Raw genomic sequence first — 19,653 nt, 5'->3', positions numbered from 1 at the left:
TCCTGGAGGCAACAAGAAGCTCGGACAGTGCACCTCTGCCCAGCCATCCCCTCTGATGGTGCAAAGTCGTGGCCCACAAACACCACTACCAATGCACTAAAGCCCTGCCCTGTAATCAGGGCCACTGGAATTATGCGGCAGAGTTGAGTAAATTATGCGGCAAGAAAAGGTAAATCATGTGGCGTAATGCGTCACTTTCATGAGAGCATTACTTGGTTATTGTGTTCAATACTCGGCCTGATGCTACCTTCATTAAAAGGAGCAATCTTGTATCTCATATATAATAGAAGCCCCCCAAAATTGCCAAGCAACTATAGCCTTATTGCCTTGCTGGATGCAGAGGGGAAATTATTTGCCATACATCTATCTTCTCATCTACAGCTATAGGTAGAAAAATGTTTGAGGACATGAGATGCCATTAAAAGTAACAAGACTATAAATGCACCATAACCGGGCTCTCAAGAGTTTTCCCACATTGCAAACAAGTATTGACAAAAGCTAATCATTAAATTCTGTCTAGAGTATGCACGGACGTATCCACACACATTGACACAGATGAATTCATTAAATTGTTCATGTGGCATGTAAGCGGGTGTTAATAATGAAAGCAGGCGGCGTGTGACAACCGTGTTGACAATGAAAGCAGGCGCCAGTGGATTAACAATAGTGCCATGGGCACTGCTGAAAGCAAGACAAACGGATCACTCTCTCCCCCTTACCCAACCATCCACTGGGTAGACAGTAAATTACAGTTGAAAATTAGGTAAATTGGGCCCTTAAGTCTCCTAAGCTCCTGTGCCACAGCACCTCCTGCACTACTGATAACAACACCCCTGAGAGCATCCCCAGAGAAGCATCACAGCAATGGTCCTTTGCTGAAGGTCCAGGAGGGGCCACCCAGAGTGTACCCCTTTTTTTAAGACCTCACAGTAGAGCACCATGGCGGAGATTCCCAAGTGAGGAGAGCCTGTGTTATATCAAAGGTGCAACAGGCTCTGGCGCAAGCAAAGTGAATTGTTGCTCATCTGAACCCCAGTTACTGATTGGACAGAAAAAACAGACATAATTTGGGTGCATTGGGCCCATAACCCCTAAGGGCCATGGTGTCACTGCACTTGCGACACTATTGACAGCTATGCTCCTCAGAGGTGCTTTTCCCCTTGGCCTGGCAGCCATTGTGCGGTACTGTGAGGCCTACGGGAGGAGGATCCCTCACTTAGGCTTTGCTGCACTGGACCATGGCTGCGAGGCCCAGGGTTTGATGGGTCTTGCAGCTCTGGATAATGGCTACAAGAGGCATGAGCGAGGTGACCAGTGGCATAGCAATGATCCCTAATGGAAGCAAATGATGCTGGATAGTAAAACAAAGCCATAATTTGGGTGCATTGGGTCTCTAACATCCCTAAGCCGTGGTACCACTGCACCTGTTGTACTATTGATAGCGGAGAGAGACTCCTTCACATAGGCCTCATAGCCATAGTTCAACATTGCATAGCCAATGGTTGATCCCTTCCTCCCCCGAGTGTCCAACCATGACAGCAAAGTCAATGGAAGAGAGGCAAGTAGCATTGTAATGGTGGCAGTGTGTCTTCTTACAAAGTAAAAGCATCCCTCGCCCTCTCTGCTTCCTGCAAAGTAAAATTAAGCAATAATTTGGGTAAATTAGCAAACTAATACCTACCACTGTGGCTAGGTGTCACTGCACCTTCTGCACTGCTTATGGCTAAGTCCCTGGCATGGGTCCATGAACACAGTCATAGTACAGTCCAATGAAGCACTTGCTATTGGGCCCGGAGGAGAGGCACTTTCCCAAGGCCTTGCAGCACAACACCACAGCTAAGAGACCTAGGGCAAGGTACCTCACTACCCTACCTCTCACAACCATGGTCTAGCGCTAAGAGGTCCAGGGGATCAGAAGCCCAGGGCATGGGAGCCTTCTACCATGGGCCTCACACAAACAGTTAAGTGCTGCGAGCCTAGGGCAGGGTGGGGTCCCACTCCCTGGGACTCTCCACCATGATCCAGAGCTGCGAGAGCTTGCTTTGTGAAGGACAATGGTCCAATCTCCTAGACCTCACAGCCATGTATAGTGCTGCAAGGCCCATGAGAGAGGGCCCCACTGCCTTTGACTTTGCAGCCATAATCTAGCTCTATGAAGCCCAGGTAGAGTGGAAAACTTTCCATTATCACGTCACAGGACACTTTATATGTGCAGAGGCACATTGTACATGCAGAGAAATCAGAAGATGTCTGTTGGGGGAGCAGGGGCGTCTGAGTCGAATTGTGTATTTTTGTTGTTCCATTCTAAATCCCTCTTCTAAATTAGTCTAGCTTAAAAGATTACTCGGCTGGATATTGATGTTATTGAATGTGATTACTACTCACACTGAGTTTGATTTATAATCCATTTGCCACCTCCTCGAGTAACCCTTGACTAATACAATTTTTGAGGCAGAGTTTGAAAGTGAACAACTCTAGGATCCAAAAGCAATGAAATAAGTCTCAAGCTTAGTCTTAAACTTTGAAACACTAGTGGTAAATATCAATATCTACCACTCGTACTGTCCAGTAACAACCCACTGCAACAGGACCTGGTCCAGTGGGTATGTGTTATCCATGGCCCTAGGATATTTAACATCTAATCTCAGATTTACCACCTCACCTAAATATGCTGAAAATAAACACTCTATTCTAAAGCTGGGAAGAGCCCACTACACAGTGACATTTACCCGGAAAGGCCAGTACTTTGGCTACGCTATCAGAGTCGTGTTACAGCAAACAAATGATGGACGGACAGCTGACAATGAAAACATTCTCCCCCAGTCAAAAGATCTGGGTTAAATCCATTGTTCTTTTGCTCACCATGCCACCCCAGTTTAGACCCAGCCATATGCACATCAGTTTTGACCCTGTGCCTCATGGGAACAGTCCAGACCGAACTGCCAAGCCAGGTCCTCCCTGGACCGGAAACAAGCATCTTGGGACCGGTTTCACGGTATGTCACCCTTCTTCAGCCAGGCTAGCTTGAATCCAGTGGCACAGTGAGCAAGGGACCCACGTCTGGGCATACCCATCCACCCTAAGTTGGCAGGGTATGCCCAGACGTGGTCCCTTGCTCACTTTGCCACTGGATTCAAGCTAGCCTGGCTGATGACGGCTGATTAGCCAGAAACCGGTCCTAGGAAGCTTGTTTCCGGTCCAGGGAAGACATGGTTTGGCAGTTTGGGCTGGACTGTTCCCATGAGGCACAGGGTCAGACTGATTTGTATATGACCATGTCTGAACTGGGGTGGCGGAGTGAGCTAAAGAATGATGATGGATTAAACCCAGATCAGTTGATTGGGAGTGAGTGCTTGCATTGTTCAACACTCCATCCATCATCCCCTTTGGTTTTGCGCTATCAGAGTCGGTGCCACCCCAGCTGTGGACTAGCTGGAGACTAGAAGTGGGCGAGCCATTGACACTACAAGCCTGGCTCGAGCCTGACGCCTAGATCTGGCTCAGCTCAAGGTCCTGTTGGAACCTCAGGCCCGTACTGAACTGAGCTTTCAAGTGGCTTCTGCCTGCCATGATCTCTCTTCCCAAGATGAGGCATTACAGCCAGAACTGCAGACTTTGGAACTGGAGAACCAAATTCGAGTCTCGACCTCAGCTCAACATCCTGTGATTCTGAACAAATCACTTAATCTACCTGTGCCTTTAAAAACTGAATGTGAACTTCAGTAATGTAACTGGAGCTCACGTAAAGCACTCCAATGCTTTTGTTTCACGCTGTATAAAAACTGCAAAAAAATGTACAAGGAAGTAAAAACTAGGGGCCCGATTATGATGTGGGCTGAGACGGAACTGACCATTGGTCAGAGCCCTTTAGCCCGCATCGTAATCGGCTAGTTGGATTCCTCTCCGACTGACCCATTTTGATGGGGTCGGTCGGAAGGGAACCCGATCAGATTTCCGAGTGGCCTCCGACTGGCTCGGAGAGCCCGTCCCCCATTCGGAAAGTCTTCAGTATTCCCTCAGCCAGCTCTTTCCGGCAGTGGGATTACGATGGCAGATTTCCACTGCCTTTCTGTGACAGCCTTTCCGACACAGAAAGGCATTGGGTATCTGTCTTTGGGGGCCCCCAGCAGGGCCAACATGGGTGTAAGGCTGCCGAATGGCAGCCTAGAGGAGTTGATCTCTGCACCCCGTGGTAAGCACCATGAGGTGCCTGCTATGGGGTGCAGGGATGAGTGGCACCTCTGCTCTTTACAATGAGAGCATGCATTCCGTTGAGGATGCATGCTCCCATTGTAAAGTATAGGATTGCGACCGAACAGGGTTTGGTCGCATCCTACTTGCTGGGCTGGAACTGACGACAGGAGGTAAGTCGGTTCCAGTTCCCAAACGATGTCGGGCCCTAATGATTAACATAAAAAGAAAAGACTAAGAGACACCCATATACTGGCTCATTTGTACAAAGTAAATCCAGAAAACCTGGATAAATTATGGTTTACCCGCTTAAATTATGTGATCTTAGGCAATATTTTATTTCACCAATGCTCCTTTTTCTTAACTATTCCTTGTGAAAGCGCTTTCAAACATGTGAGCTGAGAATACTAGTTGTACAAACCCCTATTGTGTTTGATTTAATAGACTACAATGTTGCTCCAGAGTAAAACAGGGTTTACATGACAACTGTCTTGCCTCTTAGTTTCCTAATGGTTTACCTATATAAACTATCAATTTTAATAAGTACCTCTCACTGCAGTGCTATAATGTGATATAATAATGTTAAAGGAGACAGCGCACTAACTGCGTGACAATGGGCATCCCACAATGCTTTTCACAGTGAAACATTAGACCTGATTGCTTCAAACCTTCACACTGTGTCTCACCTACCTGGCGCATGGGAAGGAGGGGCTCCTCCCCTGGGCCATGCATCACTACACTACAGTTGTGAAGCCCAGGGGATGATACGCTGTTAATTGAGTGGAAGCGGAACAAGAGATCAGTGCGCCAGCCTGGCTGTAACTCCCTGGCGTGAGGCCCCATGTTGCTAGGCTGGGTGTGGGGCCCTGGGCAGCTGCCCACTCTGCCCATGCCTAGGCTATCACACTAAACTAAATAACACTGTGCAACCTATTTCCCACTGGGCCGTTTATGTTCCTCCAAGATTTTAAGGATTCTGGAGGTGACACCACACATGCCATATTTTTTTATTCTATAGACTGGAGCATACATTGAACATATTAGGTGACAAATTTCAGGCTGAGGGTATACCAGTGCTTAATTTATGAGAAAAAAAAAATAATAATAATAAGAGCCAGGGCTTTCGTCACGAGGCCACTGCAGCTTGCACCACACATTACGTTTCCAATGACAGTAACAACACAATTATTAAGCATCACACTCCTACAAGTGTGACAATTCGGGCTAATACAGGCCCCAAAGCTGGAAGAATGGCTTGGGCAGCAGGCAATAGTCATTTTTAGGTCTCGCCTGACCCAGCGCATGCGCTGGTCTGGCGAGACTTATTGAGAGGGCTCCAAAAAGTGCTACCAGGCCAGCCTAGTGCTACAGCGCATGTGCGCAGGCGCGCGCGCCGCGCTTTACCGCAATTACTTTCACTTCTCGCGGCCACTTTGATGTGTGATCGTGATCGCAATCACTTTCACTTTTGCGGCCGCACGGCCGCTTTACATAGCCAATAGGTCTCGCATTTGGGACCTTATAAGTATTTAGTTATGCAACTGTTGCATGGCTAAACACTTATAAGGTCCCATAGGCGAGACCTATTGGCTATGCCAATGCTTGTTTAATGTATATTCAGTTCAAATTTATCTTGTTGTGGCCATCTCTAATTTAGCCAGACAGTGCTACCTTGAGGCAGCATGTTACAAGCTCCGGTGCTGACAACTAAGTGCCAGCTCAAATTAAGCACTGGTGTATACTGGTGATACGTATAAGGACCCCCACCTGGACTGAAAGAAGGATTGCACAATCTAAGGCATGTTCATGAACTAACAGACTTGTGCCACTATGATGTATCCCACGCCTAGACTATGGAACAAATCAAACCCTTCAGATTATACACGGTGAGCCAAAAAGGCAGCAGCTTAAATAAACTTTGGATAAGTAATATTACAAATGCTACAAAGAACAACTAGTAAGGTGCATATGAGACTGTGAGAGACCCAATATTAGGTAAATCTAGTTTTCAGAACTTAAATCAAGCTGAGACGTCACGAGGAGGGCCATGCAAAACTGAAGCTCCCATACTGACTTTACCTGTAAGTTAAGACTACGTATTGAACTCTTGTGTTTTGTATTATAAATTCTAATTAGTGCCTAACCTGTTAGATACTGTTTACTGTATCATTCTTAGGCCTCCTTTTCTTTTGAGTTTATATACATATTTGATTACCAAATAAATTAATTATGTTAACTATATTCTCATATAATGAACTAAGCTCTCTTTTTTGGAACTCTGCTTGAAACACTAGACTCAATTCTATTATGCACCAATACTGAAAATTGACTTAATTTTTTTTTAAAGAAATGTTCATCTTTAGAATCAAGCATCTTATCTTATTATTTTAGTTACTGTCAATTATTTTTATTGTGCTTGAGTATTTACGTTACTTATTTTGTTTGCAATGAGCACCCAAACGTTACTGGTCTGCTCTGAGCCAACCCCTCCCAGGGGGCGAGTCCTCCTCTCCCTTCCTGCAAATTTAACTGCGTCCCTTTGCCTTTAAATTACACCACTGACAACGTGATTTAGTGTGTTGAAAGGTCGCAGTTTATTGAAACATAATATGGTTGTACATTTCGCAATTTTATTGATCATTAATAAATATCCATGTTATCGCATACTTTCATTGCCTTTATAATTGACTTTGTACATTCTTTACTTTGATAGCTTTATTTCGGTCGGTGACCATAAAAGCACAAATAAAATATATACATAGACATAAAATACATAAATAATTCAGCATTTGAGATAAAAAAGTTATTAAACAACAGTTATCAAAGTAGCAACAATAAGCCATTCTAATTCCATTCTTTGTTTCGGCCGTAGCCAAGGAAAAAGTATACAGTACACATATTCAATCAATGATAAAAAATAAAAAATTTTAAGAGGGACCCAACGCCTTTAGAATACGGTTACGCGTATGCCAAACATTGGTAAGAAATTTTGTTAGTGCGAAGACAGTTGGGCCAGAGACATCAGATTTTAAAATCCTATACATTGGTGCATATTCCCTGCAGCCCATATTCCTTATCAGCGGGAGGAGCCAGTATTTTCGTGCTACCTTGTAGGCTGGGCAGAAAAAAGCCACATGCAAATCAGTTTCCTCCGTAGCATCACAAGCCGGACACTGCTTTGTGGTAGGGGCCAATGGCCAGGTGCTTGTAAAAGACCGGAAAGGCAGTGTGCCGTATCTCCATTGGAGAAACAGCTTCCGGGCCAGTACAGGGGAGATAGGATCCAATACCTTCTCAAACCTATAAAGATCCTTGCTTTGCAGAAACACAGAGGATAAGGACCCTTCTGCCTGTGTGGCTTGGGCCCTGGCTAATTTGTGTTCGTGATATACGTTAGCCAGGGACTTTTTGGAAATATTTAGTGCGGCTTTCGCTGGTTCGGTCCATAAATCGGGGAGCCCTATTTCCATGCAAGTGGCTTGGATGTTTTTGAGCCAAGGGATATTGAGCACTTTTGGGTGATTCAGAAGTTCGACCAGTTCCGCCCTGTATTCAGCGAGATCATTGCTACTCCACAGCCTACGCCAGAATACTAAGGGTCTCAGGCTTATTTCGTCAGCTAACGGTCGTAGGCCCAAATCAAGCCTCAGGGGGAGGAGCGGGGTGCTGGGCGGGAGTGCGGCTATCTGTCTTATAAACTTGTTTTCCGTTAATGACAGACTCCGGCAAGGCGTGTGGCCCCATAATACCGCCCCGTACATTATCGCTCCCCTAGCCTGGGCCTTATATATCTGGATTAGTGCCCCCAGTGGACGGTATGATGAACCAGTCATCATCTGGGCGATACCCCCAGTGGTTTGCGTAAGTTTGAGGTTAGCCCTACTCTGGTGAGATCCCCAAGTCATGGTTTCATTGAGAGTCACACCAAGGTATTCAAAGGTGGCCACTCTCTCGAGCCGTGCAGCTCCCAATTGCGGATTTGGCCGCAATTGTTGCCTCGGATTCAAAACCATGAATTTAGTTTTTGTCGCATTAATTTCCAGCCCCCTATCAATACAGAAGGCCACGAAGGAGTCAAGAATCCTCTGTATACCCATAGGGGTTTTGGATAGCAGCAGGGTGTTGTCCGCAAACATAATTGCGGGCACCCTGCTGCCATTTAATTTCGGGGCGTCAGTATATTCAGTGGCATTCAGATGGGCGATTACCCCGTTGACGAAGAGGCAAAACAGGGTCGGTGCCAGCACACAACCCTGTCTTACCCCCCGGCCAACGGGGAATCTATCGGTCAGTTCCCCCGACCTCCCGCACCTCACTCGGGCGTAATTATTGTGGTGCAGCCTCTGTAAGATCAATAGGATGTCCGGGGGAACACCCATCTCTGCCAGGACGCTCCAAAGTTTCCCCCTGGGCACCAGATCGAAGGCGGCCCATAAGTCCACAAAAATTGTGTACAGACTACCGCCCTCGAATTTTGCTGCCCTCCAATAGATTAGGTTCAATCTAAAAACCTGGTCCACTGTGGATACCCCCTTCCTAAATCCCGCCTGGTAGGGACTAAGGGCACCCACCTCCTCCATCCAGTCCTGGAGCCTATTCAGCAACACCCTACCAAACAGTTTCTGTGCCACGTCTATTAAACTGATTGGTCTGTAGTTGGCTGGGAGGAGAGGCGAGCCCTTTTTAAAGATGGGGACCACCTCTGCCCCCAGCCAAGTACTAGGGATTTCCATGCCACCAAGAACTCCATTGAAAAGGGCGGTAAGGTAAGGGGCCCAAACAATGGGCTCCTGTTTAAACATATCCCCTGGTAATCCATCCAGTCCCGGCGCCTTTCCAGAAGCCAGTCCTGAGATGGCAGCGGTGACCTCGCCCAGCGTTATTGGCTCCCCTTCACAGTCCGGCCAGCCCACCTCATCAGCAACAGGAGATTCTCCTGGCTCAGAGCTGTATAGGGTCTGGAAGTGAGCCTGCCACACCCCTGGGGCAATATTGGGCTCTAGTGCCGATTGTAAGTTCCCCGACCCCCCGTTCACAATCCTCCAGAACAGACGTTGGTTTTGGGTCGCTAGGGCCTTGGTAAGTTCTTCCCACTGGTTTTCCTCCCATTCTACCTTAGCGTGGGCAGTGAGTTTCTTGTAAGCTCGCCTGCTTTGTTTAAGGCTATCCCCCCCTAAACCCTCCTTGATTAGTTTAAGGAGTTCTGTTTTTGCCCTTCTGCAAGCTAGGTTGTACCATGATGTTTTGCCTTGACGCCCCCCTTTTACTTTTCGTGGACTGCAGGTGAAATGAGGTGCCGCAGCTTTTATGAGGTCCTCATGGGCCTTGAACAATTTGCCCTGGGAGTCTTTATTGTTTGCCTCGGTGTCCAAGCACCCCACAGTTTCCAAAATGGGGATTATCCCATCATAGAGCCTGGGGAGTTTATTCTTGCTTGTAGCCAAGTGCTCCCACCTAATCCTTCTCCTGTTATTGTCAAGGAGAAGGGCGGGGTTGTTCCCTTCTGCATTAATCGCGAGAGCTTGGGGGCCAGGGTGGACAAGGTCAAGCTCAAGTGCATTATGGTCACTATCGGTCCTTTCCGTCACCCTGAAATCCTGGATTGTCGGCCACTTCACTATTTGAGCCAGGACATAATCCAGACGGTTCTCTCTTCCCGGTCTGTTGTAGGTGGTTTTACTGGGTATGTCGGATTTCATTCGCCCATTGCAAGCTCTGATTCCGAACTTTAGGGTGAGGGCTGTAATTTGTAGTGCTAGTGGGGTCCAAGCCTTCGGAGGTGGAGCTTCCACTAAAGGTACTGCCCATCTGGCCTCTTCTTCCGATGATAACCCGTCCAGAAGGCCAGGGAGTGGCTCAAAATGAGAATTAAAATCCCCTCCCACTACATAGAATGAATCACTCGGTAGGTCAGATATAAAGTTGGAGAGTTCATCTATGGTCGGTGATTCCTTTGCAATTCCCATTGGCCTAGAATAAATATTAATAAACACGAGTTTAACTTGGTTGGGCCATGATAGTGAAATCGCAAGGATGTCTTCAGAGTTAGTCGACAACCGCATTGCCACACAGCCCAGATGGGATGTGACCCAGGTCGTAAGCCCTCCTGACGGACGGCCTTTGCCTTCCCACCTCGCTGGAATGAAGAATGACATGTAGCCTTGGTGACCATAGTCCTCTCTGGCCCAGGTTTCCTGGAACATACATATGTCTCCAGTCTCGATATAATTTGCCCAGTCCGGGTCACCCAGTTTATTAGCCAATCCAGCAACGTTCCAGCAAATTAGCCTCAGATGATCAGGGGTATTAGATGCCGTGCCAGGGGAGTTAGAGGAGATAGTTCCAGACTCTACTGCAATCGGGGATTCTGGCGCATTACCAACAGTAGGGACCGATGGTTCGGAAAGTCCACTGGAGCCGTTCTCCACAGGTGTTAGCTCATTCAATATTCCAGAGGCATTGGCAACAATGTGGGCAGATAGATCATCCAGGAACACTGGGTTTTTCAGTGGCCCAGGGATTTTACCAACAATCGGGGTGAATGGCTTGGAAAAGCTACAGGAGCCGCAGTCTTGGGTCATTGGCGTATGAGCGGAAAGTCAATCAACCCCATCCAAACCATTCAAACAGTTGAAACGGTTAAAATGAAAATAGGGTGTATCCTGCAATTGGAGATTTGGGCGTTGTACATAATCCTTATGTCTGCATCTATGTTCCACCCTTATCCACTCATCTTGTGATGGAACATGGTGCATGCGGATAGGGGGGAAAAAAAAGGATACTGGAAGGGTCTGAATAGTAGAATCCAGTGATCTATTTGTTCCTTCGCAGATATGCAGAACAGTGCCCGAATCCTTAAAACTTACCAGGATACAATCCCCTATTATTGTTTTTCTTGTCTTCCCTAACCAAGGGACCCTTCTAACCATTATAATCTCATTGTTGAAATGAGATGGTAGAGGTCGGTTCAAATTCAGCCATTTAATGACCTTATTCTTTAGGGATTGGTAGACTTCATTTTCCCCTGCTCTTAATTGGGGGGCACCTGCTAGGACCACCGTTAGACTGTTGGCTTCTGGCGGCAGATCTGGTCTCCGTGGTCTTGGGGCTTGCCGGCCCGGGGAAATTAGAGGGGCGCTGCCGGCTTCTTGATGGCCGCCATTGATCCCTGTCTGGGAGCTTTGAGGGGCAGAGTCTATTGGTTGAAAAGGCCTATGAGTTGACTTACTGCACGGTGCCTGGACTGAAATAGCCATTAGTGGCTGCAGGGGGGGGACAGTAGGCACGCTCTGAGGGGGGACTTTATTAGCACCCTGTGGGACTCCTATTTTAGGAGGGTTTCCTGCGGGGAGATGAGGTCCCATATTTTTGGATTGCTTGCTAACTAAGGTGTTCAAGGTAGTAAGAGATGTCTCTAGTAGAGTGAGCCTAATCTCCACTTTTTTCAGGCTATCGCTAATGGGCTGCAAAAGGGAACAAAGTAGGAATTCTATACTCTCAATAGATGTGAGGGGGGGATTTATATTAGAAGTGTTGGCCACTGGGTCGATATTAGTGACAGCTATGTTGGGACCGGGGGTCTTGGAGGGAAAAGCAATAGGCACAGTCTCATTGTCCCTGCCAGATTGTAGAGCGTTTGTATGTTTTTTGCCAAAATCTAGATGGAGTGGTTTGGCTTTCCCCCTCCCCCCCATTGACTTCCTACTACGTTTGCTTGGAGGAGGCCTATGGAGCTCGAGCACAACACTTTGTTTTGGATTACTTTTCTTGGTTGCATGCAAAGGGGGAGTTTGGGTAACCAAATTAACGGGGGTAGCACATGTCGTAGGGGGAGTTGTGTCTGTAAGCCTTCCAGGGGCCAACCCAGGGGAACTAGAAATTTCCCGAAATAAGAGTGGGAGGTCCTCAAGAGTCAGATGATTTAAGCTATTGGGGGGCGTACCTTCCTCTTGGGACATAGGATGCGGGATAATCTCTGTCAGGGGTCTGCTCTTCATGGATTCAATGGAGCGCCGCCGCTCCGCCCTGCGTCTCTCCAGGGAATTTTCTTTGCCTGCATCTCCTTTGGCAGATTTGAAGTAGTTATCCAGTGTCCCTGTGTTGCTACCCCCCTCCCTTAATGGAGTTTCCCGTAGTCCTGGCGAGGGCATCACCTAAATCAGATTGAGAAGTTAAAAGTAAGGGATATGGCCCAGCCCGGCCTCCTTTGGCCCCTGACGGCCACAGACGGCCCGCCCTTTGTCCGGGCTTCGTCCGGCGCCGCCCGCGCTCGTCCCGCGAAGCGGGAGGCGCGAGCAGCAGTTGTAGGTTTCCCCGGTGGCAGGGGGCGGGGCCTCAGGTGTCCGTTCAGCCCCTCCGTGTCCTGGAGCAAGATTGTGGCTGGGATCAGGTGCGTTCAGCCTGCGCCGACAACGAAGCGTCTCCCGCGAAGCGGGAGGCGTGAGCAGCAGTTGTAGGTTTCCCCGGTGGCAGGGGGCGGGGCCTCAGGTGTCCGTTCAGCCCCTCCGTGTCCTGGAGCAAGATTGTGGCTGGGATCAGGTGCGTTCAGCCTGCGCCGACAACGAAGCGTCTCCCGCGAAGCGGGAGGCGCGAGCAGCAGTTGTAGGTTTCCCCGGTGGCAGGGGGCGGGGCCTCAGGTGTCCGTTCAGCCCCTCCGTGTCCTGGAGCAAGATTGTGGCTGGGATCAGGTGCGTTCAGCCTGCGCCGACAACGAAGCGTCTCCCGCGAAGCGGGAGGCGCGAGCAGCAGTTGTAGGTTTCCCCGGTGGCAGGGGGCGGGGCCTCAGGTGTCCGTTCAGCCCCTCCGTGTCCTGGAGCAAGATTGTGGCTGGGATCAGGTGGGTTCAGCCTGCGCCGACAACGAAGCGTCTCCCCTTGTACATTCATTGTCGTTGTGCGCTCCCACGCAGCCTATTTTGTGGGGTGCCCCTTTGTCCAGGCCTCTGTGTCTGCGGTTCCAGGCTTCAACTTGCTACCGAATTTGGTGAGTGTCTGTCAGGATCTGCCTGGGCTGCATGTGCCATTCTGCTTGCCCTGGACCCCTTGTTGGTCCCTTGCCTGCTCCTCAAGGCCCCTGCCGTGTGGCATCCCAAGGAACCTGTGTGAGCATTTCATCTATCCTGCCTGTGGCTGTGTCGGGACATTTCGCTCCCTCACTACCTTTGCCATGAGGCATCCCGAGGGCCTACTTTATTGTGGTGGGCCACCTATGCTCCCAGTCCACATTCAGCACAATTTCACATCTCTTTATTATTAATGAGGAGGAAAACAGGAATGGTAGCTAACAATTTCTCCGTACTATTTACACGAATTTAATTTTATATAGTGCACCCATTGCACCTGATTTTCCTTCCTATAATCAACATTAGTGACATTATAGGTTATTTACAAATTTACAAAAAAAACGAATTTAACATAGATCGCTTGCGGCTTGCTTTTCTATAATCACCCAAGTTGCAAGTGCCGGGGTGTCATACTGCTTGGCTGAAGACATCCTACAGCCCTGTTTAGGTAGTCTGCTTTCCCAGCTTTATTCTTTGCAGTTTTATAAAGCGCGACCTTGACCCGAAGATACTGGAGCGCTTTAGATGAACACAAGTAACATTACACAAGGACACGTTCATTTTTCTAGGCACGGGAGTATACGTAGTTTGCCCAGAATGACAGCATGTTGAGCAGACGCCGAGACTCGAACCCAGGTCTGCAGTAGGAAGCTTAGGCTATTACCCACATCCTTCACCTCTTCCCAATTACACCTGTTGCTCCTTCCATTTCTCGTGCAACGTTTCTATCCAGCCTAAGCCACTTGTTAGGTTTGTGTCACACCAGCTGTTTGAACACTGTATAAGAAGTGTCCGTTTGCTGGCCTTCTGTCATTTTAGGTCTACGATATGAAGTTACACTATGTAGCAACGACTTTGTAAAAATAAAAAATACAAAGTGCAATTTCCATACATAATGATCAAAGATAAATTTAAATGATTTGGTAATGTGGCAACAAAGCGTCACATTTGGCATAAGAAATTATCCCTTGCGCGCACACAGCAATTGAGAACAGATCACACACAATCAAAACAAATACTCAGCAGCTTTCTTGAAAGGAGACTACTCGTCCAAGAATGCATTCCTATGTAAAAGTAAAATGACAGCCCATGACGACATAAATTAATTCCTCCAGGCATATGTGAATAAGTAAATGAAGTATACGATTAACAAAGATAATAATGGCTGTGAAAAGGACTAAGATGGGGATATGGGGTTAATATCCAAAGGGAGATGAGTCGCTAGTGAAAGAAAGTGGGGAAACTCTAAGAGGGGGGCGTGCAAGCGACAGGAGAGTGCGAAACTAGAGCCCAGCTGTCACTCGCCTCTGCCTCTCTCAAGGGGGTTTGTTTAGTGTCTGCTTACCTGCAGGTTCTCCTCCTCATCCACAAGCAGGAAACTGCCTCCGCCTCCCCCTTCCTCCTCTTTCTGCTTGGGCTTCTGCAAAAGGCTATCCTGGTCCTGGAGGTCCATTTCGGTCAGCAGCAGACCGGACATCATCCACGCCTTGCGGTCATGGGACCAGCAACTCCCGAACACTTTCACTTCTCATGTCCCTTCTCCCAACAACACCTGCACACCGTGAGAGACGACAGACAGCAGGCATGGAAGAGGGACTAAAATGACGTCAACCCTCAGTCAAAACAAAGCAGCAATCACGTGGTCCTGTTTACTTTCAGGAAGTGCAGTAAAAACACGATTTCTGATTAGTTTTACTGAAAACATACTTTCGCAGACATTGACCACGGACTTTCATGTACATTTCGGTGAAGTTTCCAAACGTATTATTTTGCACAGTTATATGTTTGAACTCAAAGTTTTCAATGAAATATTTGTTAGGCAAAATACTTTGGAAAGCTTTCCCTTACTTTGAAAAATTGTTTTTTATCTGTGTTGTATTATACATGCGCTTTCTCCCTGAACTGGAATGAGTGTCATTCAAAGATGGCCGATATATTCTGCCTTAAGACACATGGCGAGTCTTTAACTTTGGACATAAAATAAAAACGCTATGACGTCAAGCAAACAGAGATTAGAGTGGCCATCTTTAAATAGTATAGATGACACCTGTAGTGGGGCTGCATGAATACACCGTCATAGTTTTTCAATAAATATGTAAATTACTTTTGTGCACGTATCAGTTTAAATGATACTTTAGCATGTTTCGTCACGGTGCAGGAAACGATGTATTTCAATTTGTCACATAACAGTAATAATATAGCTTTTTTAAAGTATTCTGCAGGCCACAACTCTTTAAAGTTAATTTGAGCAAAGCTCTCCAGCATTGAACATTTTTAAAAGTGAGGACATATTATCATCTTTGATGCTACTGTAGGACATCATGAGAACATAGTGGCATCAGTAAAACGTCTGCGTCTGTGGACAAACTGGTCTATACCTAATTTTATTTTACTAATTTTATGTATGCCTAATTCTGTCTATCCTTCTGTTTAAGTTTGTGCGTTTACCTTAATACTGCCTATTTCTATCTGTCTTTACTGATTTTAACACTGTTAAACTATACCTGCATACTATGAACAGCTTCTCAGCGCTTTTATTCATAAAGCTGAAGCTTACAATTAATTTATAACAGTTTATGTCGAGCTAATGAAATCTGACCTATGTTTCGCTAACAACAATATATCTGCCTTTCTATCTACAAATCTGTAGGTATACAGCTCAGTATCTCACTTTCTTTTTATCATACATGTCAACATTTAAGAAGAGAAAAGTGGAAGATCGAAAAAAAATAGTAATCTAGAGAACATATTTCAACCATTATCGAGATTGAACAAGGAGGTGGAGACCTACATACAGCTTACGCCCCAGCCGGTAGTGTTGGGTATTTGAGGGAGCAGATCGTGGATAGGTATGTCCTGCTCTTCTGTAATGTGGCTATGGCGATCACGAGGAGGGACGCAGTCAGGCACTGGGGAAGCCCAGTCCTGCCAACATTGCAGGAGTGGAAATCGAATCTTAGTTGGTGCATGCAGGCGGAGGAGCAAGTATATAGATCTAGGGGATGTCACTGCATGTTTTAGCGGGTCTGGCCCCCTTGAAGGGCAGCAATGGCGGGCCACCCCTCGATGGAAGGGTCTCGGAGGACCCATGGGTGAGGATCTCCTGGACAGGGTGGACAAGCCGCCCGCTCTGGTCATCACGATTGGAAGCATCCCTGGGAGATATGACTAAGTACCTAATTTCTGGAAGTCAGTTAGGGTAGAAAGTGGAGCATTATGATACCTGGGTATGATACGCAAAAGCTTGTTATGGAAATCTATCTCAGGAAGTGTGTGGAGAGGTCAGAGGATCCTGGGTGGGGAGTTAAAGGAATCTTTCTATTTCGTGTAATTATGGCCAGCCTGCTGGTCTTGTGTTATATATTAATTATTGGTGTACTGTGTGTACCATGCTGGTATCTGCCAATCAACAGATCACAGGGGCGTAATTGTAATGGCTATCAGATTTGCGCTGTTTTCCTAAAAAGGTGACCTTGCGTGATAAAGCCATGCCGCAATAGAATTGTAAATGTGTAGATTGAGTAATGTTGTCTACGTTTTGATATTGCGCTTTACTTTTGTCACACTTATTCGTATGCCGTTTTACTGGTTTCTGTGTACTATAGGAAAAAACTACGAGTCTGTTGTTTATTTCAGTCATTTTGTAGTCCTCACATGACTGTATCACGTGCACAGCATAAATGGTGGATCTGGTTGACAAAACTGTGTTGGTGAACAAGCCTGCTGGTTCAGGCGAAACGCGTCCGACATAGCCACTAATTAAACCCTGGCTGTATTTGTCATAAGACATTGCGTCGTGTCCTTTTGTTTCTAGAGGAGTGTTTGTTCATATATATATATATATATATAAATATTTTTATATATATATATATATTCACTGAAAAAACCATAGGTTTCAGGCACGTTATAGTTAGGAATTAGCATTTAAAAAACCTTAGAAATTCACTGAAAAAACCAAAGGTTTCAGGGGCGTTATAGTTAGCTGGACTTTTCACTCGTACAAAACCATTGAAATTCCCCCATTATAGTTAGTGCAGCTAACTATAACTCGCGTGCCCACAATGCATTGCTGATGATGTCACATATTACATCACTCATGACATGGTCAGTGACATCACTGATGACATCTCAAATGACATCACTGATGACATCATCCAGTGAATGTGTGTTTTTCTGAAAATTACATATGTTTTATATATGTATATCTCAAGGTCGATGGAAGAATAAATGGGTATATAAGTGTCTAAATGGATGATTTGTTTTTGAAAAATTGATTGTATAACTGACTGATCAAGTGTATCTTAGTGAATACATTGCTTAGTGAGTAATGTTTAAATATGTAAATATCTGTATCAGTCTCTCATTTTGTGTATAAGTGGCTGCATGGGTTGGTGAGTAGCTACATGAGTGTCTATATAGGTTATTAGTTGATTTTTTGAGTATCAGTATGAGTGTCTAAGTGTCTGTATGGTTTGGTGGGGGGTATTACGTAGTGCATAGGTGCATGAATGAGTGACTCACTCTTTGTGTTGAAGACAGCATGTGTGCAGGACTGTATGGGCGGATGAGTGTGTGCATGGGTGTGTTAGTGAGTGAATGACTGTCTCAATAGTGTCTTTATGAGTAACTACATATGTTTTAAACTAGTATATGTGACTATTGGTGTATATAAGTGAGTATATGTGAGAGTTAGAGATTGAAAGAGTTCCTGTATGAATAAGTATGTGTTTCTATAAGTGATTGTTTAAAAGACTAAGTATGTGTACATTTCTGTCGAAGTAAGTGTGGTGGTGTGTGTATAACTATATATGCAAGTAAATGGATGTTTGATTCTTTATTATCATGAGTGACTATGTGTGTGAGTAACTCTATGGATGAGTGGCGTTGTGTAACAGGATGTATAGATGTATGAGTACATATGATGAGTGAGTACATGTATGAGTGACTGTATAGGACTGTTGGTGAATGAGTGGATGTGTATGTGGATCTTAGAATTACTGAATAGGTTGTTGTAACTGATATTGGTATGTCCATTGTTTTGAAAATTTTAGTTTCTATTTTTGAATGTGTGTATCAAAGGTTATATTAGGGGGAGAGGAGGTCTGCCACTCTATCAGCAAGGATGATGTCATCAGTGATGTCATTTGAGATGTCACTGACCATGTCATGAGTGATGCAATATGTGACGTCATCAGCAATGCATTGTGGGCGCGCGAGTTATAGTTAGCTGAACTAACTATAACGGGGGAATTTCAATGGTTTTGTACGAGTGAAAAGTCCAGCTAACTATAACGCCCCTGAAACCTATGGTTTTTTCAGTGAATTTCTAAGGTTTTTTAAATGCTAATTCCTAACTATAACGTGCCTGAAACCTATGGTTTTTTCAGTGAATTTCAAAGGTTTTTTAAATGTTAATTTCTAACTACGCCTACAGAGATAGGACATGTGAAGAAAGAAGAAAAAACGCACAGAAAGAAAAAAAAGAAATGCAGACAGAAGCAACAGAAGTCCTCAAAGATGAAGAAAAGTGCAGGAAGAAGGATAACGTGCAGAAAGAACAAACAGAAGAGCAGAAAGAAGCCCTGTTGCAAAATCATCCTGTACCCTCAACTTTTTCAGACGGATACTGGTGGTAACTGAGTCTGACTAACCAGTCCTAGAGCCAGTGCTATGTTAAAAGACACTCAGAATACAGTGAAAACACCTACATACACTATGGAACACTATGCGTTGGGGTCCCCCTGTGATCAGCATGGCCTCCTCTGTAAGCCCCTAGTATATAATAGGGCAGGGGATTAAAACTACCTCTTAAAACGCACCACAGGGCGTGTTTGCCCACGTCACCTCAGACCCCATCCCCTCACTTCCCCACTGTGTAAACACGCCCTGTGGCCGCTTTAAGTTTGGAGATTTTGGTGCCGATCACGATCCGGTAAAAAATGTCCCCGTACGACTCGTATCGGGTCTTTTTACCGTACGAATCGTACAAGTGCCGTACGAACTGGCAATCACGATTCGCATGGTAAAAAGTCCATGCGAACCGCACTGGGAATCATTCCCCACACGTCCTCGGGTCGGAAAATGTGTCCGACACGTCCTCGGACGATTTACCTTACAAACGTGAAAAGCCAAGTCCGACCGAGGAATCACGATCCATCCCGTGCGTCCGAGCGTACAACCGTATGGAAAAAACACCGTCCGCACCGAACTCCTATAGCAACCATGGAGACATGTGCCCGCATACGCGCCCAACACTCCCCCCAGCCCCCGTACGTCCGACACGTACCCCCCGTGTATGTATACCCCCACCCGTCTAGGTACACCCCAGTACGTTCAAGTCGTACCCCCACCCCAGTACGTGTCGTACCACCGTCTATGTACACCCCAGTACGTTCGAGCCT

General features: G+C 46.3%; 1 protein-coding gene across 4 annotated transcripts in view; it reads right to left on the bottom strand.

Annotated features, from left to right (window-relative positions):
- The window catches only part of LOC146798496 (zinc finger FYVE domain-containing protein 1-like), a 116,555-nt gene extending 101,678 nt beyond the window's left edge, over positions 1–14,877 (bottom strand). For 3 of the 4 annotated variants that reach the window (XM_085625766.1, XM_085625768.1, XM_085625769.1), the window contains exon 1: positions 14,598–14,849. In XM_085625766.1, coding sequence (XP_085481892.1) covers positions 14,598–14,732 — 135 coding nt within the window. In that variant the 5' untranslated portion in view covers positions 14,733–14,849. Of the gene's footprint in view, positions 1–14,597 lie in introns of all 4 variants that reach the window. The other variant, XM_085625767.1, reaches the window with a different exon arrangement.
- Positions 14,878–19,653: the final 4,776 nt, after the last annotated feature.

Source organism: Triturus cristatus, chromosome 9, assembly GCF_964204655.1.
Source record: "Triturus cristatus chromosome 9, aTriCri1.1, whole genome shotgun sequence".
Lineage (NCBI taxonomy): Eukaryota > Metazoa > Chordata > Amphibia > Caudata > Salamandridae > Triturus > Triturus cristatus.
Note: the sequence above shows the minus strand (reverse complement) of the source record. Positions and strands in the feature narration are given on the sequence as shown.